Here is a 23,071-nt window from a genome sequence, read left to right on the forward strand (position 1 = left end):
CCAAATGGCCTATTTCCACTCTAAGTCATGGTTGTATGGTGCCTTGGCCTTTTCTGTGTGTGACAGGTTTGATCCCCAACACTGCCAAAGATCGTTTGCAGACATTAACACAAGGAATATATATTGCAGATTTTTATTTGATGAAAAATCACACAATGGATTACAAACTTCACAATTAATGATCTGTGATCTCTCCACCTTTCGTTGGTTACACTGAATGTCCAGCTGTTGCTGAATTGCTCATGAGGCAGACATTAATTAACAAAATACACTGGCAATTGATTGACAAAATTATCTTCAGTATATCTGTAAATATATGCAAACTGGGTAACTCAAAGCACATGCAAACTACATTAAAGATGTGTACAAGAAGTATCCGATAATTAAATCCATTTTTGTAACTTGGATTGCATACAAACCAACAAATCAAATCTGTAAAGCAAAAAACATAAGATCTACAGGAGGAAATCACTTCCCAATGGACCTTATGCATAGATTTGCATCAATACTTAGAACCACAGAACCAGAGAACACTACAGCACAGAAAACAGACCATTCGGTCCTTCTAGTCTGTGCCGAAACATTATTCCGCTAGTCCCATTGACCTTCATCCAGTCCATAACCCTCCAGACCTCTCCCATCCATGTACCTATCCAATCTATTCTTAAAACTTAAGAGTGAGCCCGCATTTATCATGTCAGATGGCAGCTCGTTCCACACTCCCACTACTCTGAGTGAAGAAGTTCCCCGTAATGTTCCCCCGAAACCTTTCCCCTTTCACCCTAAAGCCATGTCCTCTCATATTTATCTCTCCTAATCTAAGTGGAAAGGGTCTATTCACATTTACTCTGTCTTTACCCCTCATAATTTTGTAAACCTCTATCAAATCTCCCCGCATTCTTCTACGCTCCAAGGAATAAAGTCCTAACTTGTTCAATTGTTCCCTGTAACTCAACTCCTGAAGACCCGGCAACATCCCAGTAAATCTTCTCTGCACTCTTTCAATCTTACTGATTTCCTTCGTATAGTTAGGTGACCAGAACTGTACACCTTTTTGTAAATGAGAAAGTTTAAAATTATTAATAAGATTTTTTTGTTAATTTCAAGACAGAAGCTGCTGTTTCTGATTGTTGTGGCCTTTCTCATCTTCCTTCCTAAAGGAAAAGGGGGAAGGGATTTGCTTCTAAACTCTTCAACCTTCTGAGGTGAAAGAGGCACTGTTGTGCTTTTTTCACCACACAGCCGGTGATATGTATGCCGAGGAATTTAAAGCTGTTCACCCTGTCAACCCCAGATCCATTGATGTCAATAGGGGTTAGCCTGTCTCTATTCCTCCTGTAATGCACAACCAGCTCTTTAGTTTTTGTGACACTGAGGGAGAAGTTGTTTTCTTGACACCACTGTGTCAGGGTGATGACTTCTTGCAGGCTGCCTTATTATTATTTGAGGTTAGGCCAATCAGTGTAGTGTCGTCAGCAAATTAAATTAGCAGATTGGAGCTGTGGGTGGCGATATAGTCATGGGTATACAGAGAGTAAAGGAAGGGGCTTACGACACAGCCCTGAGGGGCACCTTTGTTGAGGGCCAGAGGGGCAGAGGTGAGGGAGCCCACTGTTACCACCTGCCAACAATCTGACAGGAAGTCCAGGATCCAGCTGCACAAGGCAGGGTGAAGGCTGGGGTCTCAGCTTCTTGTCAAGCCTAGCGGGAATTATGGTGATGAATGCTGAACTTTACACCAAGAACAGCATTCTCACATAAGCATCCTTAGATAATTTCTAAGTAAGTACATATTTGGCACAGCATTGTAGGACGAAGGGCCTGTGTTGTGCTGTAGGCTTTCTGTGTTCCTATGTTTCTCCAGATGTGCAAGGACAGTGTGTAGAGCTGTGGCTATTGTGTCGTCTGTCGATCGGTTGTGTCGGTAGGCAAAGAATGGGGTTGAAGGGTTAATACATCAAACGGAATGTTGGCCTTCATTGCTAGAGGGATTGAATTCAAGAGCAGGGAGGTCATGCTGCAACTATACAGGGTACTGGTGAGGCTGCACCTGGAGTACTGCGTGCAGTTCTGGTCTCCATACTTGAGGAAGGATATACTGGCTTTGGAGACGGTGCAGAGGAGGTTCACTAGGTTGATTCCAGAGATGAAGGGGTTAACCTATGAGGAGAGGTTGAATCGCCTGGGACTATACTCTCTAGAATTCAGAAGAATGAGAGGGGATCTTATAGAAACATACAAAATTTTGAAAGGGATAGATAAGATAGAAGTAGGAAAGTTGTTTCCATTGATAGGTGAGACTAGAACTAGAGTGCATTGCCTCAAGATTCAGCGGAGAAGATTTAGTACAGGAATGAGGAGAAACTGTTTTTCCCAGAGAGTGGTGAGTCTGTGGAATTCTCTGTCCAGGGAAGCAGTTGAGGCTTCTTCACTAAAGATATTTAAGATACAGTTAGATAGATTTTTACATAGTAGGGGGATTAAGGGTTATGGGGAAAAGGCAGGTGGATGGAGCTGAGTTTATGGACAGGCAGGCTCGATGGGCCGGATGGCCTATTCCTGCTCCCATTTGTTATGTTCTTATGATGGAATAGCAGAGAAGATTCAATGGGCTGAATGGCCTATTTCTACTCCAAGGACTGAAGAAGGAATATGTTAGGAGAGGAGAGTGGGTCATGGGAAAAAGGGAAGGAGAAGGGACACACGAGGAAGGTGAAGAGAAGCGGGTAAGAGGGGAGCCAAATGGGGAATGGAAAAGAAGAGAAGGGGGAAGGGAGAAGCAACTATAACTTGCTGTTAGTCTTGCGGTAGAAAATATTCAAGAAATGCCAAAAATGCCCTCTTGAGCTCTTGCACCAGTTTTCTTAGCCAACTCAGTCTATTCCTTTCTGAATCCTTTTCGAGTTCCGGAATCTCACACCATTTTTCTTTTAGCAAAGCGTTCACCTCTTGATAGTTCTCCTCTTCATCAGTTTGACTTGTTCCCCTGCACTGGTTAAAGATCTTCACTTTCAGTTTACTCTCCAGCTGCAATACTGTCATTTTGGTTACAGTCTTACCAGTCAGCAACTCTTTCATGAATGCAATGGAGAAGTCCTTCTGGGTATTCACTGGGGTTACTTCCATCTCTTCAGGTGAACTAAGCACTTCCAGCCTCCCTGATGAGGTACAGCAAGCAGCTGACCAGATCAGCCCAGGCACCTCAACCTTATTCTTCATTTTCCTCCCTGTGTATTTAGCAGAGCCCGTTACCACGTACATCCGGCTGCCAGCGTTGGAGCAGATCTTCGCCAAATCTTTAATGCATCTCTCCGCATAATGATACCATTTCTTATTATCCTCACCTGTCTGGGGGATCGCATTAGTGAGGGTGCAGCTGGCTTCTGGACTATCTTGTGCATTGAAGGTATACGGGTACAGATGTCCTCGGTCATAACCTGATTTTTCATAATCTGTGTCCACTGCTTGTTTTGTACTGTTCTTGTTCTTGCTGGATTCCATTTCAGGACTGGCAGTCGGATCATCAATCTAAAACCAGCAGAAATTAGTCCACAGGAAATATTCACTATTTATAAAATTAGCTAAGAGAGGTCTCAATTAACTTCAGTTCCTCAATCAAGGGATCAGGGGTTATGGATACTCATGGCTAGTGGTGAACAAGGACTGATTGTAACCTGCCCAAAGATCACTCCTGGTCCTCTATATGACTGGTTTTAACTAGTTTTCTAGTAGTTCCCATCAGTGGAGGACTCAGTGACCAGTGGTATGAGACGGAGGTGAGGAGATGGGTATGTTTATGGCAATAAGAGCCGATGGTGGTGGGTACTCGTTGCCCATGGGAACAGGCAGAGGGTCATATATATATACAGGTGTCCCCCACTTTTCGAACATTCGCTTTACGAAACCTCACTGTTACGAAAGACCTACGTTAGTACCCTGCTTTCGCTTTCAGAAGGTGTTTTCACTGTGACGAAGAAAGGCAGCGCACGATAAAAGGCAATAAAAGGCAGCGTGCGCCCCGAGCAGCCGCTCTGCCCCGGATTCGTTGCATTGAGCAGCCGTTAGCAAGATGAGTTCTAAGGTGTCGGAAAAGCCTGAAAGAATAAGGGTGTTACACTTAGCGTAAAATTAGACATAATTAAGTGTTTCGATTGTGGTGAACGAAGCAAGGACAAAGTGAGTTTGGCTTGTGGAAGTTGACGAAGATGATGTTGAAGAGGTTTTGGCATCCCATGACCAAGAACTGATAGACGAAGAGCTGATGCAATTGGAAGAGGAAAGGATAACAATTGAAATAATATGGTGGAATTCTTCATTAAGATGGAGAGTGACATAGTTAATTCAGAAACAAAGGTTCTGAACTTAAAGAGGGGTAACTTTGAAGGTATGAGACGTGAATTAGCTAAGATAGACTGGCAAATGACACTTACAGGATTGACGGTGGATATGCAATGGCAAGCATTTAAAGGTTGCATGGATGAACTACAACAATTGTTCATCCCAGTTTGGCAAAAGAATAAATCAAGGAAGGTAGTTCACCCGTGGCTGACAAGAGAAATTAGGGATAGTATCAATTCCAAAGAAGAAGCATACAAATTAGCCAGAGAAAGTGGCTCACCTGAGGACTGGGAGAAATTCAGAGTTCAGCAGAGGAGGACAAAGGGCTTAATTAGGAAAGGGAAAAAAGATTATGAGAGAAAACTGGCAGGGAACATAAAAACTGACTGTAAAAGCTTTTATAGATATGTAAAAAGGAAAAGACTGGTAAAGACAAATGTAGGTCCCCTACAGACAGAAAGAGGTGAATTGATTATGGGGAGCAAGGACATGGCAGACCAATTGAATAATTATTTTGGTTCTGTCTTCACTAAGGAGGACATAAATAATATTCCAGAAATAGTAGGGGACAGAGGGTCCAGTGAGATGGAGGAACTGAGCGAAATACATGTTAGTAGGGAAGTGGTGTTAGGTAAATTGAAGGGATTAAAGGCAGATAAATCCCCAGGGCCAGATGGTCTGCATCCTAGAGTGCTTAAGGAAGTAGCCCAAGAAATAGTGGATGCATTAGTGATAATTTTTCAAAACTCGTTAGATTCTGGACTAGTTCCTGAGGATTGGAGGGTGGCTAATGTAACACCACTTTTTAAAAAGGGAGGGAGAGAGAAACCGGGGAATTATAGACCGGTTAGCCTAACATCGGTGGTGGGGAAACTGCTGGAGTCAGTTATCAAAGATGTGATAACAGCATATTTGGAAAGCGGTGAAATCATCGGACAAAGTCAGCATGGATTTGTGAAAGGAAAATCATGTCTGACGAATCTCATAGAATTTTTTGAGGATGTAACCAGTAGAGTGGATAGGGGAGAACCAGTGGATGTGGTATATTTGGATTTTCAAAAGGCTTTTGACAAGGTCCCACACAGGAGATTAGTGTGCAAACTTAAAGCACACGGTATTGGGGGTAAGGTATTGATGTGGATGGAGAATTGGTTAGCAGACAGGAAGCAAAGAGTGGGAATAAACGGGACCTTTTCAGAATGGCAGGCGGTGACTAGTGGGGTACCGCAAGGCTCAGTGCTGGGACCCCAGTTGTTTATATATTAATGACTTGGATGAGGGAATTAAATGCAGCATCTCCAAGTTTGCAGATGACACGAAGCTGGGTGGCAGTGTTAGCTGTGAGGAGGATGCTAAGAGGATGCAGAGTGACTTGGATAGGTTGGGTGAGTGGGCAAATTCATGGCAGATGCAATTTAATGTGGATAAATGTGAAGTTATCCACTTTGGTGGCAAAAATAGGAAAACAAATTATTATCTGAATGGTGGCCGATTAGGAAGAGGGGAGGTGCAACGAGACCTGGGTGTCATTATACACCAGTCATTGAAAGTGGGCATGCAGGTACAGCAGGCGGTGAAAAAGGCGAATGGTATGCTGGCATTTATAGTGAGAGGATTCGAGTACAGGAGCAGGGAGGTACTACTGCAGTTGTACAAGGCCTTGGTGAGACCACACCTGGAGTATTGTGTGCAGTTTTGGTCCCCTAATCTGAGGAAAGACATCCTTGCCATAGAGGGAGTACAAAGAAGGTTCACCAGATTGATTCCTGGGATGACAGGACTTTCATATGAAGAAAGACTGGATGAACTGGGCTTGTACTCGTTGGAATTTAGAAGATTGAGGGGGGATCTGATTGAAACGTATAAAATCCTAAAGGGATTGGACAGGCTAGATGCAGGAAGATTGTTCCCGATGTTAGGGAAGTCCAGAACGAGGGGTCACAGTTTAAGGATAAAGGTGGAAGCGTTTTAGGACCAAGATTAGGAAAAACTTCTTCACACAGAGAGTGGTGAATCTGTGGAATTCTCTGCCACAGGAAACGGTTGAGGCCAGTTCATTGGCTATATTTAAGAGGGAGTTAGATAGGGCCCTTGTGGCTACGGGGATCAGGGGGTATGGAGGGAAGGCTGGGGCAGGGTTCTGAGTTGGATGATCAGGCATGATCATAATAAATGGCGGTGCAGGCTCAAAGGGCCGAATGGCCTACTCCTGCACCTATTTTCTATGAAACCGAATGCAGAAAGTGAAGCAACTGCGTGAGATTTTCACTGCAATGATAAAGTACGACTTCAATTTTGAAAGGGTACGTAGGTTTAGGGGATATTTGCAGGATGGATTGAGAGCTTACAAACAACTGTATGATAGGAAAATGCACAAGGCTCAGCAGTTAAGCCAAGCCTTCCACATCAGCCACAGCAGACAACGAACCTCTACCTTCGACATCGAGGCAGGCAGTCATAGGAGAAGATGAGCTGCCTGCCCTGATCGATGATGAGATGACACCCCTGTGTCCCACTACCCCAACACCCGGGCCCTGGACAGATACTGTACCGATTCGCAAAGAACGCAGCGGTAGCCGAAATAAACATGCTAGTTAATTAGGTGCCGCCTAGCACGTAATTGTCGGCCCAGATCAGAGGCGATGCAATCAGCAATCGCCTCTGATCTGCGCCGACATTTACGTGCTGGGCAGCACCTCATTAATTAGCATGTTTATTTCAGCTTTTTTCTTAAAGATGTGCTGTGTGCCTCCTGCTACCCCTGCGTGCTTCGCGGCAACGTATCAGTCGGCGGCCCGTAGGGTGGGGGCCACTGCACCACCCAGCCTGCGGCGACTCAGTCGAACACACCATCATCAGTGTGCTCGATGTCTTCCCAATTCTGGTAAGTGATACTACACTGTACATACATTATTTCCACTTTATATAGGCTGTGTATTTTTACTTATTATTTGGTAGATTTGGCAGCTTCATAGTTTAAAGGTTGCTGGACAGCGCGTTTATGCCAACAGCACTTGCGTGAGATTTTCGCTACGGAGATCTGTGCAGGCAATCGTTGTAGAGAAGTATTTCTACTTTATATAGGCTGTTTATTCCTGCTTTTACTATATGTTACTGTTATTTTAGGTTTTATGTGTTATTTCGCATGATTTGGTTGGTTATTTTTGGGTCTGCGAATGCTCACAAAATTTTCCCGTATAAATAAATGGTAATTGCTTCTTCGCTTTACAACATTTCGGCTTACGAACCATTTCATAGGAACGCTCTACCTTCGGATGGGGGGGAACCTGTATATAATATAATTTAATTTATATAATCTAATTTTTTTTTTATTGTGTTTAATTCATTTTTATTGTGAATGCTGTTTATCTGATGCTTTGTGCCAATGACACTGCTGCAAGAAAGATTTTTCATTTCACCTGTCTGTACATGTACTCGTGTAGATGACTATAAACTCGACATTAACTATTGAAAGTCACGTAACTGCAGATGCTGAAAATCTGAGGTAAAAATGGAATATCCTGGAAATATTCAGCATCTGTTTAAATTTGGGGAATGGTTCTGATGGAATAACTCTCCCAGGACTGACATAGACTTGTTGGGTGGAATAGTCTCCTCCTGCACTGTAACATCCCATGTTACTCAGCAGTTTCAGAGGAGACAATTTGTAGTGAGAAGGTGTCCATAAAGTGGCAACTGGATGCAAGTTCCTTCATTATTAGAGCAGAACAAACAGAAACAGGGTTAGACCATTCAGCCCCTCAATCTTATGTGAGGGGATCCAGGAGTGCCTCTGTTAACTGTTTGAAGAGAGACAGAGAGAGTCATTTATCATCGATGGTTTGTTTTGAAAAGAGAGAGAGAGAGAGAGAGACGAAGATTAACGGTTGGACTGTCACGTCAGGACACAAGAGGTAACTTTGGAGTTTTACTTTGGAGATAACACTGAGCAGCTCGAAGGTTGCTATGGTGACCGACAACACATTATTGATGTTACTTTCAAGGACTTGTTGCCTGCTTGCATGTCCTCACAGACGAAGGAAGGAGGGACTCTTTGAATGACAGGTGATGCTCAGCACAGGGAAATAAATAGGAGGTCAGATGATACAGACCTTTGACACATGATCTGGACACTGAATGAGCATTGTTGTGCCTGCAGAGAAAGTGGGTTTTGGAAGATCGATCAGGCGGATCGATCCAATTGCTCTACCAGTGAAGGACAAGGTGTTGACTGGTGGGGAGTTGTCTATGTGTCCACCCTTGCCGGAGTGATAGCTCCACCACAGGAAAACCGGTCCCCTTTGTTAAAGTCACAGTTGGTGACTTGTGAAAGATTTCAGAGGACGACGAGAAGATTGACGGCAACAGCTCACCTGAAGACTCAACTCACTCTCTCTCTCTCCATCGCTACTCGACTAAATACCACGAACTGAACTGAACTGAACTTTACTCAACATCGTAAGACTGTGTCTTTTTACCCCTAGACTTAAAGAAGCTTGGTTTTTTCATACATCTATTTCCACACTTACTGATTTACCTGCTTATATATAATCATTGCTAACCTGTTTGATTTATTTACGTTGATATTTATGGTATTGCATACTTATTAATAAATATTATTAGTTTATAGCAATACTAGACTCCAAAGCACTTTCCATCTCTGCTGGTTCTTTATTCCCGTCACGGGGTTCGTGACACTTGTCATAAAATTCAGTAAGACTATGGGTGATCTTTCATTTCTGTGTCATTTTCCTGCATGAATCTAATATCCATGACTTTCCTTACTATGTACAAGTATATCGTTCTTAGAATATTTCAAACACTGACACTGAATGTACATTGGTCCCAATTCCAATATCTGCAGTCTCCTGTCTCTAAACTGTTCAGTTTTCAACCAATTTATAAACAGTTAGTTCCTTTACACACACTAATACATGCAAACTTACACTCACATACAAAGTGTTTCACACTCATTCTTTCACTCACACACACACTCATTCCAACTCTCCTCTCTCGCTCTCTTTCAGATACACACACACGCACACTTTCTCTCTCACACACACGTACACATACAAATGTATTCTCTCTCTCTCTTGCACACACACACACACACTCTGCAATCCTGTAGTTTCTATGAATTTATAACTTTTGTAAAGTGTAATGTGACAAAATGGAACCTGTGTGATCCCAGGTTTGGAAAGAGGCTTACAAGGAATCTGTGTGTATTTTATATCAAAGTGTATGGTTACGGCAGGAATGTTTTGGCAGCAGAGCTGTCATGGGGGAAGAAGCCTATAAAGACAAATGAACTGATAGGAGAAGAAATGCCAGAAACTAGAGACAGATCCAGGTAAGGAAGGAATGTTATGGGACAGAACAAACTAATTACTGGTCCCTGTAAAACTATAAAAGTGGTTTGATTTGAGCTATAAGATTAAAGCTCCCTACCAACTTAACATATGGAGGTAGACTTTCCTTGCAAGTAATAAATGCGCATATAATTTGATCCACTCTGAATTTGTTGAAGTTTGTTACTGTAAATTAGAAGACCTAGCTGAATGGTAGATGACATAATTTGGAAGTTCCTCCAAGAATCGCCTGACTAGGTGTGACAGTGACTGAGAGAATCCCGAGGATGGGACTGTCTGGGGCAAACCTGCTCAAAAGTAGCAATCGCCAAAAAAAGAAAGTTACTTTCACTTCTGCAGATTCTCCCTATTGGCAGCCAGACTTCAGTTCTGTCTTCCTTTTGCCCTATACACTGTGATCAAAGCTATGGCCTTGTGTGGATCAGTTTCTCTCACTCTGATTCCAATGCATTTGGCATGACAACAGTTACTTTGAGAAATAAAAAAGGTGAATAATTCATGTCAACTTAGCGTCTGGAACATGTGGAAAAAGGTGAGCAAACAAATTGAATGGTTCAGTGTAGGAAACACTTACTCAGGTTGGCCTAGTGTCGGTGTCGTGTGGAATTTTACTGAGGTAACATGAGAAAGCAAATTGGTAAACCATCCAATATTGAAAGGGTGGCAGAACTAAATACTGAAATGTATTAAACTCAACAGGACACTGTTGTGAAAACTGGTAAGTTGGTGGAATATTGGTAAACGTAAATAGAACAAAAAAAATAAAGTAAAAGATGGGGCATGGTGAAACTTTTGCTGATCCAAAAAGAAAAACTTATCGATTTGTAGACGCAGAGGAGTATGGATTTGACTTACTGTATGTATCGGTTTCAGTTCCAGTGTGAAAAGCTGGTTAAAGAAAGGAATAAACAGAAGGAAGCAGCCCAGTAGCTGAGACCAGAGTGGAGGGGCTGAAGAAACAGTGTAGTGACTTAAAGGCAGCTATGAATGTGATACAAGAAATCGGTACATGAAAAGTAATGCAACACTGGAGATCATACAAACTCTTTAACCGATGCAAAAGCTGCAGAGCCAACTTGCTGCGCAGAGAGGAGTAATATATGCTTTTGGATCTGGAAGAGGGCAGCAGGATGAATATGGAAATATGAATTGGAGTGGTTTAGCAGATAGGGTGATCAGATATGGTTATGATGAGAACTCTCCTTCTGAGGGCCCCCAGCCAACATACAACCAAGAAGAGCCTGTGTTACCGTCCGCATGATTGCCCCCCCCCCCCAGTTACTATCAGAGAGGGTGGAGCGGGGGAAGGAACTCTAAACCAAAATATAACATACACTACTCCGTTCGGGCCACGGCAGATGGGGGATATTGCTGAGGATATAAGTACCCGGGGAAGATTTTATAGAGCTGTTTCAAGAGAGCAATGCACAATCTGCTCTCTGGTAATGTTTAATTGTGCATGATAAATAACTTAGAACATTTCTTTATCTTAAAGTATTAAAAATAACTTATTTCCTCAATTTTGTCTGATTGTAACTGAAAATCCTGTTAATGGTTTAACCCTTAGAAATTTTCCGGAATGATTTAAAGCGTGAATGGTTGGAGCATGAGAGAGAGAGAGACAGACAGACAGACAGAGCGGGAGAGGGAAAGGGGAAAAAAGCAAAGCAATTAATCTTGTGCTTTAGACCAGAGTGAAATAATTTATTCTGGAGTGAATTCGCTTTTGTGTTTTAAAAATGTGTTAATATGTCAGGACCCCCATGCAGCAGTTTTTCCCTCCATGGTTACTTTTAAAATGTGTGAAACCTGAGAATTCACTGTTCATTTCAGCTTTGCAGTTATTTGTGAAGGTTCTAGAGGAAGAAAGGTACAAGCATGGATTTTGTTCTGTCTTGTCTGTGGTTTTTGAGTTGTGTTTCTTTATTTGTTTTCCATGTGATTGATTTAGAGAAACTCTGATTACACACTGGCCATCTGGAATCTAGGTTAAGAAAATGGAAAGTTGAGCACCTGTATTTCAGCTATGCTATGTCCACATTTCTGAGGGAAATAGGATTTGGGGAAATTGCTCATTGATAGACAGTTAAATTGGGAATTTGAAATTAACAATTTTGCAAAGTTTGGAATATTTGGGTTAAATCCTAAAAGTTGCTTCACTAACAGGACTCACACAAAATGCTGATAAAACACAGCAGGCCAGGCAGCATTTATGGGAAGGAGCTATCTGGACTATTCCTCTTCTCACCCTGTCTCTTGCAAAAACGCCATCCCCTTCTCGCAATTCCTCCGTCTCCACCGCATCTGCTCTCAGGATGAGGCTTTTCATTCCAGGACGAGGGAGATGTCTTCCTTTTTTAAAGAAAGGGGCCACCCTTCCTCCACTATCAACTCTGCTCTTAAACGCATCTCCCCCATTTCACGTACATCTGCTCTCACTCCATCCTCCCGCCACCCCACTAGGAATAGGGTTCCCCGGTCCTCACCTACCACCCCACCAGCCTCCGGGTCCAACATATTATTCTCCGTAACTTCCGCCACCTCCAACGGGATCCCACCACTAAGCACATCTTTCCCTCCCCCCCCTGCATTCCGTAGGGATTGCTCCCTACGCAACTCCCTTGTCCATTCGTCCCCCCCATCCCTCCCCACTGATCTCCCTCCTGGCACTTATCCGTGTAAGCGGAACAAGTGCTACACATGCCCTTACACTTCCTCCCTTACCACCATTCAGGGCCCCAAACAGTCCTTCCAGGTGAGGCGACACTTCACCTGTGAGTCAGCTGGGGTGATATACTGTGTCCGGTGCTCCCGATGTGGCCTTCTATATATTGGCGAGACCCGACACAGACTGGGAGACCGCTTTGCTGAACATCTACGCTCTGTCCGCCAGAGAAAGCAGGATCTCCCAGTGGCCACACATTTTAATTCCACATCCCATTCCCATTCTGACATGTCTATCCACGGCCTCCTCTACTGTAAAGATGAAGCCACACTCAGGTTAGAGAAACAACACCTTATATTCCGTCTGGGTAGCCTCCAACCTGATGGCATGAACATCGACTTCTCTAACTTCCGCTAAAGCCCCACCTCCCCCTCGTACCCCATCTGTTACTTATTTTTATGCACACATTCTTTCTCTCACTCTCCTTTTTCTCCCTCTGTCCCTCTGAATATACCTCTTGCCCATCCTCTGGGTCCCCCCCCCACTTGTCTTTCTTCCTGGACCTCCTGTCCCATGATCCTCTCGTATCCCCTTTTGCCTATCACCTGTCCAGCTCTTGGCTCCATCCCTCCCCCTCCTGTCTTCTCCTATCATTTTGGATCTCCCCCTCCCCCTCCAACTTTCAAATCCCTTACTCACTCTTCCTTCAGTTAGTCCTGACGAAGGGTCTCGGCTTGAAACGTCGACTGCACCTCTTCCTACAGATGCTGCCTGGCCTGCTGCGTTCACCAGCAACTTTGATGTGTGTTGTTTATGGGAAGGAGTACAGTCGATGTTTTGGGCCTAAACCCTTTGTCAGGACTAACTGAAGGAAGAGATAGTAAGAGATTTGAAAGTGGGAGGGGGAGGGGGAGATCCGAAATGACAGGAGAAGACAGGAGGGGGAGGGATGAAGCTAAGAGCTGTAAAATTGTTTGGCAAAAGGGTACAAGGCTGGAGAAGGGAGAGGATCATGGGACGGGAGGCCTAAGGAGAAAGAGAGGGGAGCCCAGAGAAAGATGGAGAGCAGGCAAGGAGTGATTGTGAGAGGGACAGAGAGAGGAAAAGGGGTGGGGGAGGAATAATAAATAAATAAATAAATAAATAAATAAGGGATGGGGTAAGAAGCAGAAGAGGTGCATTAACGGAAGTTAGAGAAATCAATGTTCATGCCGTCAGGTTGGAGGCTACCCAGACGGAATAGAAAATAGGTGCAGGAGTAGGCCATTCGGCCCTTCGAGCCTGCACCACCATTTATTATGATCATGGCTGATCATCCAACTCAGAATCCCGCCCCAGCCTTCCCTCCATACCCCCTGATCCCCATAGCCACAAGGGCCATATCTAACTCCCTCTTAAATATAGCCAGTGAACTGGCCTCAACTGTTTCCTGTGGCAGAGAATTCCACAGATTCACCACTCTCTGTGTGAAGAAGTTTTTCCTAATCTCGGTCCTAAAAGTCTTTCCCTTTATCCTCAAACTGTGACCCCTTGTTCTGGACTTCCCCAACATCGGGAACAATCTTCCTGCATCTAGCCTGTCCAATCCCTTTAGGAGTTTATACTTTTCAATCAGATCCCCCCTCAATCTTCTAAATTCCAACGAGTACAAGCCCAGTTCATCCAGTCTTTCTTCATATGAAAGTCCTGCCATCCCAGGAATCAATCTGGTGAACCTTCTTTGTACTCCCTCTATGGCAAGGATGTCTTTCCTCAGATTAGGGGACCAAAACTGCACACAATACTCCAGGTGTGGTCTCACCAAGGCCTTGTACAACTGCAGTAGTACCTCCCTGCTCCTGTACTCGAATCCTCTCGCTATAAATGCCAGCATACCATTCGCCTTTTTCACCGCCTGCTGTACCTGCATGCCCACTTTCAATGACTGGTGTATAATGACACCCAGGTCTTGTTGCACCTCCCCTTTTCCTAATCGGCCACCATTCAGATAATAATCTGTTTTCCTATTTTTGCCACCAAAGTGGATAACTTCACACTTATCCACATTAAATTGCATCTGCCATGAATTTGCCCACTCACCCAACCTATCCAAGTCACTCTGCATCCTCTTAGCATCCTCCTCACAGCTAACACTGCCACCCAGCTTCGTGTCATCCGCAAACTTGGAGATGCTGCATTTAATTCCCTCATCCAAGTCATTATTATATATTGTAAACAACTGGGGTTCCAGCACTGAGCCTTGCGGTACCCCACTAGTCACCGCCTGCCATTCTGAAAAGGTCCCGTTTATTCCCACTCTTTGCTTCCTGTCTGCTAACCAATTCTCCATCCACATCAATACCTTACCCCCAATACCGTGTCCTTTAAGTTTGCACACTAATCTCCTGTGTGGGACCTTGTCAAAAGCCTTTTGAAAATCCAAATATACCACATCCACTGGTTCTCCCCATCCACTCTACTAGTTACATCCTCAAAAAATTCTATGAGATTCGTCAGACATGATTTTCCTTTCACAAATCCATGCTGACTTTGTCTGATGATTTCACCGCTTTCCAAATATGCTGTTATCACATCTTTGATAACTGACTCCAGCAGTTTCCCCACCACCGACGTTAGGCTAACCGGTGTATAATTCCCCGGTTTCTCTCTCCCTCCTTTTTTAAAAAGTGGGGTTACATTAGCCACCCTCCAATCCTCAGGAACTAGTCCAGAATCTAACGAGTTTTGAAAAATTATCACTAATGCATCCACTATTTCTTGGGCTACTTCCTTAAGCACTCTAGGATGCAGATCATCTGGCCCTGGGGATTTATCTGCCTTCAATCCCTTCAATTTACCTAACACCACTTCCCTACTAACATGTATTTCGCTCAGTTCCTCCATCTCACTGGACCCTCTGTCCCTTACTATTTCTGGAAGATTATTTATGTCCTCCTTACTGAAGACAGAACCAAAGTAATTATTCAATTGGTCTGCCATGTCCTTGCTCCCCATAATCAATTCACCTGTTTCTGTCTGTAGGGGACCTACATTTGTCTTTACCAGTCTTTTCCTTTTTACATATCTAAGGTGTTGTTCCTCCAAACTGAGTGTGGCTTCATATTGACAGTAGAGGAGGCCCAAAACGTCAATTGTACTTCTTCCTATAGATGCTGCCTGGCCTGCTGCGTTCACCAGCATTTTGTGTGCGTTGCTTGAATTTCCAGCATCTGCAGATTTTCTCGTGTTTGCATCACTAACAAGACTGTTTTCTTTTATAGAACAATAAAATATTTTACTCAATACTTTTGACATATTGACTTTGAGTTTAATGCAATCAGCGTTTTGGCATGTAAATTGCAAATGAAGGAAGGTAAAGAGTTTCCCGGGGACTCGACTCTTATACAGTCCATCCTGTCGACTTCCCCAAGCAAGGGAGCTGGTGAGCAGGACTGCCTCACCTTTTACATAAACTAACTAAGAAAGACCATGAAGTATCAAAGCAGTTTATATGACCAGAAGTTCATTGTCTCGGACATACCCTATCCCTGTCGTTGATTAAGACTTGGATTGAAGCAATATTTCAAGTTGCAGAACAAATCTATAGACAATGTATTATTTGAGCTTTACAGAATCAGGGAAATCAGGGGTTCATACTCTGGCATCAGTTCACCCCTTTGTACACTTACAGATGGACTTTACTGATTTGCCTCAATGGGAAGGGTCTAAATATGTATTAGTCATTTTAGATGTCTTCTCACGATGGGTTGAAGCACTTCCTTGTTGAACAAATGATGCAGTTACAGTGGCGAAATGTTTGTTAAAGAAAATAATCCCGCAATTTGGGATCACCTGGACACAATCTAGAGACAATGGTAGCCATTTCACTGGTAAAGTCATTAAATTAATATGCAAGGCCTTACAGGTGGATCAACATTTCCATTGTAGCTCAATCAGCAGGCCTAGCGGAAAGGATGAAATGAACAATTAAAACAAATTTAGTAAAATGTATGAGAAAACAGGACTGAAGTGGAAACAGGTTCTGTTTTTGGTTCTGATGACTTTTCAAGCTATTGCTAGTAGAACCATTGGTTTGTCCCTACACTAAATCATAACGGGATGGCCCTTGCGTAACACGGATATGCCATGGGAAGTTAAGCAGATGGATGTAAATAACCTGGATTCTGAGCCATTGCATTACTCTAAAAAAAAACAAATATCATCAACAGTTAAAGGAAGCCCAGCAAGCAGCAGCAGACAATAAGTCCCACACATCGAGCCTGGAGATTTCGTGGTGATACAGACATTTGAAAGAAATAATTATTTGAAGAACCATTTCAGATGTTGCTGGTTACCAATACAACGATCAAGGTAAGAGAAAAGCCGTCACCAGTTCATGTCTCTGACTGTAAGAAAGTGCATAACGATGTAAAAAACACAAAGTCCTAATGACAGCAGTTGGATTAGCACGTGTCCTTTCTCTGGCAGGTGTAACTGCCTTGAGTGCTTTCTTACGAATGACTTACGACATGCAAACAGGATCAATATCTCAAGCTGCTGGGTTTGTAGAAATGGGTGTGTCCCTTTTACCCGTACCCTTTAGTGAAACAGAGATGAATTGTTACTCGATTTGGTCCAAGCCTGCTGCCCTGGAAATGTTTGGTACATGATAGGACTCAAAAACACAGACCCCCTTGCTCCCCTTTTCAGTGCAAGAATGTCACTGGGGGAAGATGAGGATATTAATTTGGAAACAAGTGATTTAGAGGATGGTATATACCTCCATATGACAATGCTATGCCCTGAGTAAATAGAGTCATTCTTGTCCTTGGGGAAAGGTAACACTTGCCTATGGAACTGGTAAAGCAGCACAGGAACTGATTAACATGGCACCAGCACTGGAAAAAGTTAACAAGTGAAACTGCACATGCTCTCGATCGAATAAACAATATCTAAATTGTTGGCAGAATCGGCGGTGGTCTGTACAATAGCATTGCAAACCGAAGGGCTTTGGACTTTGTTTTATCCAAAAAAGGAGGCAAGTGTGCCCTGATTGGACAAGAACGTTGTATTTACATACCAGATGAATCCGAAGACATAACTCACTTTGTGTTCAAATCCAAGAGGGCACCAAACAATGGGAGATCAGTTTCACAATTATAACTTTCTAGGAAGGGGATGGTGGGCAACTATTCTACCTTATGGTATAATCATTGGTACAATAATAATAGCTGTAATTGTTTTGTGAATTTTGTGCAGTATAGTAGGACTAAAAAGGAGAGGATATTGAAAATGGGTATCTGGCAGTGTGGACTAGAAAAATGGATTTTGCCTAACTGAAGTTCTGAGACTGTATCATTATAGTAATGTTTAATATCACTTTGATTACTGTACTCATACCTTAACAGTTGTGTATTGGAGAAAATTTTGTTATCATGATCTGACAAACGAGGGCAAATGTGGAAATACAGTATATCTGTAACCTTGAAATCTTTATCAATTTATAACTTCTGTAAAATGCAATGTGACAAAATGGAACCTGTGTGATTTCAGAGTGCTTTGCTAGTTTGGACGGAGGCTTACAAGAAGTCTGTATGTGTTTTATATCAAGATGTTCGTTTATGGCAGGAATGTTTTGACAACAGAGTAAAAGAAGACAGAGCTGTCATGGGGGAAGGAGCCTCTAAAGGCAATTAGACTGATTGGCGAATAGATGCCAGGAACCAGAGACGGTTCCAGATAAGGAAGAAATGTTATGGAATGGAACAAACTAATTACTGGTCTCTGTAAAAGTGGTTTATTTGAGCTACTAACTTAATGTAGGGAAGCAGACTTACCTTGTAAGTAAATAATAAATAAGCCTATCATTTGATCCACTCTGAATTTTTTGCAGTTGGTTACTGTATAGTAGAAGACCTAGCTGATCAGTACACAACAACACTCACACTATTACACACACTGTCACACATACACACACAAATACACACTCACACTCACAAACACATGCACGCATGTACATACGTATACACACACCAACTCCCTTTCACACACACACACACACACACACACACACACAAAATATCTCTTGCTGTCTCATACACATACAGAGGAAGTCTCTGTATTTCCTGACTCAGCTTGTCGCAGATCAATAATGAGATCTTCTCAAAGTTCAAGGTTACCATATACTAAATTGAGATTCATTTTCTTGCAGTTATTGACTGGGGAAAAAGAAATACAAGAGAATTTTAAGAAAAAAGACTGATAAACAATCAATGTAGAAAAGAAGTCAAACTGTGCAAATACAGATAATACAGTACTGACAACTTGAGCTGTAAAGAGTTCTTGAAAGTGAGTCTTCAGGTTGTAGAATCAGTTCAGAGTTGAGGTGAGTGAAGTTGTCCACACTGGTTCAGGAGCCTGATGTTTAAAGGGCAATAGCTGTTCCTGAACCTGGTGGTGTGGGACCTAAGGCTGCAGTACCTCCTGCCCAAGGTAGCAGTGTGAAGAGAGCATGGCATGGTGGGATGCCTTGATGATGGATGCTGTTTTCTTGTGGCAGCAATCCCTGTAAATGTACTCAAAGGTGGGGTGGGCTTTGGCTGTGATAGACTGGATTGGATCCACCACTCTCTGTAACCTTTCTAATCCTGGCCATTTGTGTTTCCATACCAGACCAGGATGCAAAGAGTCAGGATACTCTCCACTCTCCATCTATAGACGTTTCTCAGATCTTTAGAGGTCATGTCATGTCATGTCGAATCTGCACGGGTGAGGTTTAGGGTGGGAATTCTGCCCTTGAAATAAGCAGAGAGCTTTGAGAATTTCCTGATGAGGGAATGGAGGGGCATAGGGACTGGACAGCCACCTGATGGTGAGGGGGAGGGTTATAGGGACTGGACAGCCACCTGATGGTGATGGGGAGGGTTATAGGGACTGGATATCCACCTGAAGGGGATGGAGGGGTTATAGGGACTGGACGTCCACCTGATGGGGATGGGGGTGTTATAGGGACTGGACATCCACCTGATGGGGATGGGGGTGTTATAGGGACTGGACAGCCAGCTGATGGTGATGGGGAGGGTTATAAGGACTGGACAGCCACCTGATGGTGATGGGGAGGGTTATAGGGACTGGATATCCACCTGAAGGGGATGGAGGGGTTATAGGGACTAGACAGCCACCTGATGGGGATAGGGGAGGTTATAGGGACTGGACATCCACCCGATGGGAATAAGGGGGTTATAGGGACTGGACATCCACCTGATGGTGATGGGGGAGGTTATAGGGACTGGACATCCACCTGATGGGGATGGGGGTGTTATAGTGACTGGATATCCACCTGAAGGGGATGGAGGGGTTATAGGGACTGGACATCCACCTGATGGGGATAGGGGTGTTATAGGGACTGGACATCCACCTGATGGTGCTGGGGAGGGTTATAGGAACTGGACAGCCACCTGATGGTGATGGGGAGGGTTATAGAGACTGGACAGCCACCTGATGGGGATGGGGAGGGTTATAGGGACTGGACATCCACCTGATGGGAATAGTAGGTTATAGGGACTGGACATCCACCTGATGGGATGGGGGTGTTATAGGGACTGGACATCCACCTGATGGGGATGGGGGAGTTATAGGGACTGGACAGCCACCTGATGGGGGTGGGGAGGGTTATAGGGACTGGACATCCACCTGACGGGGATGGGGGTGTTATAGGGACTGGACAGCCCCCTGATGGGGATGGGGGTGTTATAGGGAGTGGACAGCCACCTGATGGGGATGGGGGTGTTATAGGGAGTGGACAGCCACCTGATGGGGATAGGGGAGGTTATAGGGACTGGACATCCACCTGATGGTGACGGGGGTGTTATAGGGACTGGACATCCACCTGATGGGAATAGGGGGGTTATAGGGACTGGACATACACCTGATGGGGATGGGGGAGGCTATAGGGACTGGACATCCACCGGATGGGGGTGTTATAGGGACTGGACAGCCACCTGATGGGGATAGGGGAGGTTATAGGGACTGGACATCCACCTGATGGGGATGGGGGTGTTATAGGGACTGGACATCCACCTAATGGGGATGGGGGTGTTATAGGGACTGGACATCCACCTGATGGGAATAGGAGGGTTATAGAGACTGGACAACCACCTGATGGGGATGGACGAATGAGGGAGGGACCTCACTGAAACCAATAGAATGGTGAAAGGCCTCAATAGAGTGGATGTTAGAGGATATTTCTATGGTGGGAGAGTCTAAGGCCAGATGACATAGCCTCAGAATAGAAAATCGTCCTTTTAGAATGGAGATGAGGAATATCTTTAGCCAGAGAGCAGTGAATCTATAGAATTCATTGCCAGAAGCTGTGGGGGACGTGTCTTCATGTATATTTAGGGCGGAGGTTGATAGGTTCTTGATTGGTCAGGGCATGAAGGGATGTGGGGGAAAGACAGGATCTTGAGAGGAAAAATGGATCAACCACTGGCAGAGCAGACTTGATGGGCCAAATGGCCTAATTCTGCTCCTGTATCTTATGGTCTTATGGTCAGGTAGCTTAGCATGGACTCGATGGGCGGAAGGTCCTGCTCTTGTTTCTGCTTCTGCAGTGCTCTGTGACTCTACATAACTGCCCGTCTTGGGAAAACAGAAACTTGCAGGAAATAATGTGGCTGGAAGGAGAACAAGCAACCTCCACACAGATATCGGCAGAAACTGGATCGAACCCGAGTCTCTGGCAGTCTGAGGCAATGGTTCTACTCATGGGTCCACCGTGCCTCTCCTTGACTGCGCTTTTGTATGCAAAAAAAACGATGCCCACGGGGACACAAACCTTAGCAGCTGCTGTATCTCACCTGAGGCTCATAAAACCAGTCACAAGGTCTCTGAATTTCCACCATGTCCCTGGCTCTCAGATACATGTAGGCGGAGTAGACTGGGATCCTCAGGTCTGTCCGGTACAAAGTGGCGAAGTGATAGCGGTTCTCCTTCCTCTGACAGATCCTGACCAGGTTGCCCATGTTTTCGAATCCCTGCGGTGGGATCCCGTCCTTGAAGAAAGAGTGACATTCCTGGAAGTTTTGAACCACCGTCCCCTGCACTGTCCCAGGGTGGGAGGTAGCCAGGAGCAGGAACCAGACCAGAGCGCCGAGCCCAATGGCCATGCTGAGCAGAGGGGGCTTCAACCCGTGGTTGACAAGCTGACGATCTGTGTCACTGCAGTTTCCTGGGGGAAAGTTCTGCAAGACGGAACCTTCTGGAATGAGGGAGCACAAAGCAGAGTGAGCCACTCATTCAGGCTCCTCTGTTCTAGTTTTATATGGCGAGAGGGAAGAAACTCACTGTTCCTTCCGAGAATAGTGATTGCTGACGTGAGCAAAGTCAGCAGATTTCTGCTGCCTGGTCTGCTGAAAATGCTGAGCCCATGCAACTGCGGCCGGCTTTGGGGAGTGACTTCAGTACTTCCTTATGCATCACTGTCCCAGTGAGGAGGCCATCAAAGTTCAAAGTAAACTTATTATTGAAGTATGTAAATAAACAGGTAGACAGCAGATAAATAATACTGAGAACATGAAGCTCTGGAGTCGTTGAAAGTGAGTCTGTGGAATCAGTTCGGTGTTGAGGTGAGTGAAGTTATCCATGCTGGTAGCCGAGAGGTAATAACCGGTCATGAACCTGGTGGTGTGCGACCTAAAGCTCCTGGTGGCAGCAGTGAGAAGAGAGCACGGCCTGGATGGTGGGGGTCCTTGACATGGACGCTGCACCCTGTAGATCTGCTCAGAGGTGGGGAGGGCTTTTCCTCTGATGGGCGGGGCTGTATCCACCACTTTTTGTCAGCTTTCCCATCCTTGGGCATTGGTGTTTGCATAGCAGACTGTGAGGCATCCATTCAGGTTACTCTCCACTGCGCATCTGTAGAGATTTGTCAAAGTCTTACAAACCCCATTTCCAGAAAAGTTGGGATATTTTCCAAAATGCAATAAGAACAACAATCTGTGATATGTTAATTCACATGAACCTTTATTTAACTGACAAAAGTACAAAGAAAATATTTTCAATACTTTTACTGACCAACTTAATTGTATTTTGTAAACATACACAAATTTAGAATTTGATGGCTGCAACACACTCAACAAACGTTGGGACAGAGTTAAAATAAGATAGAAAAGTGCACACAACAGGAATTCTGCAGATGCTGGAAATTCAAGCAACACACATCAAAGTTGCTGGTGAACGCAGCAGGCCAAGCAGCATCTATAGGAAGAGGCGCAGTCGACGTTTCAGGCCGAGACCCTTCGTCAAGGCTAACTGAAGGAAGAGTGAGTAAGGGATTTGAAAGCTGGAGGGGGAGGGGGAGATGCAAAATGATAGGAGAAGACAGGAGGGGGAGGGATGGAGCCAAGAGCTGGACAGGTGATAGGCAGAAGGGGATTAGAGAGGATCATGGGACAGGAGGTCCGGGAAGAAAGACAAGTGGGGGGGGGACCCAGAGGATGGGCAAGAGGTATATTCAGAGGGACAGAGGGAGAAAAAGGAGAGTGAGAGAAAGAATGTGTGCATAAAAATGAGTAACAGATGGGGTACGAGGGGGAGGTGGGGCCTTAGCGGAAGTTAGAGAAGTCGATGTTCGTACCATCAGGTTGGAGGCTACCCAGACGGAATATAAGGTGTTGTTCCTCCAACCTGAGTGTGGCTTCATCTTTACAGTAGAGGAGGT

At 44.4% G+C, this 23,071-nt stretch overlaps 1 protein-coding gene across 1 annotated transcript; it reads right to left on the reverse strand.

Moving 5' to 3' along the window:
• Nucleotides 1-131: 131 nt before the first annotated feature.
• Nucleotides 132-21,661, reverse strand: LOC134350186 (endonuclease domain-containing 1 protein-like). Its single transcript, XM_063055163.1, has 2 exons — nt 21,210-21,661; nt 132-3,528 (listed from the first exon to the last, which is right to left on the reverse strand). The coding sequence occupies exons 1-2, from the start codon at nt 21,516-21,518 to the stop codon at nt 2,797-2,799; spliced, it is 1,041 nt and encodes a 346-aa protein (XP_062911233.1). The 5' UTR covers nt 21,519-21,661; the 3' UTR covers nt 132-2,796.
• Between the last annotated feature and the right edge of the window lie 1,410 nt (nt 21,662-23,071).

Source organism: Mobula hypostoma, chromosome 8 (genome assembly GCF_963921235.1).
Source record: "Mobula hypostoma chromosome 8, sMobHyp1.1, whole genome shotgun sequence".
NCBI lineage: Eukaryota > Metazoa > Chordata > Chondrichthyes > Myliobatiformes > Myliobatidae > Mobula > Mobula hypostoma.

Excerpts from the sequence above, each read along its gene's own strand:
- LOC134350186 (XM_063055163.1), bottom strand. The coding sequence starts at position 21,518 with ATGGCCATTGGGCTCGGCGCTCTGGTCTGGTTCCTGCTCCTGGCTACC. Across the intron at positions 3,529-21,209 it reads ACTGGTTTTATGAGCCTCAG|ATTGATGATCCGACTGCCAG; the intron begins GTGAGATACAGC and ends TGCTGGTTTTAG.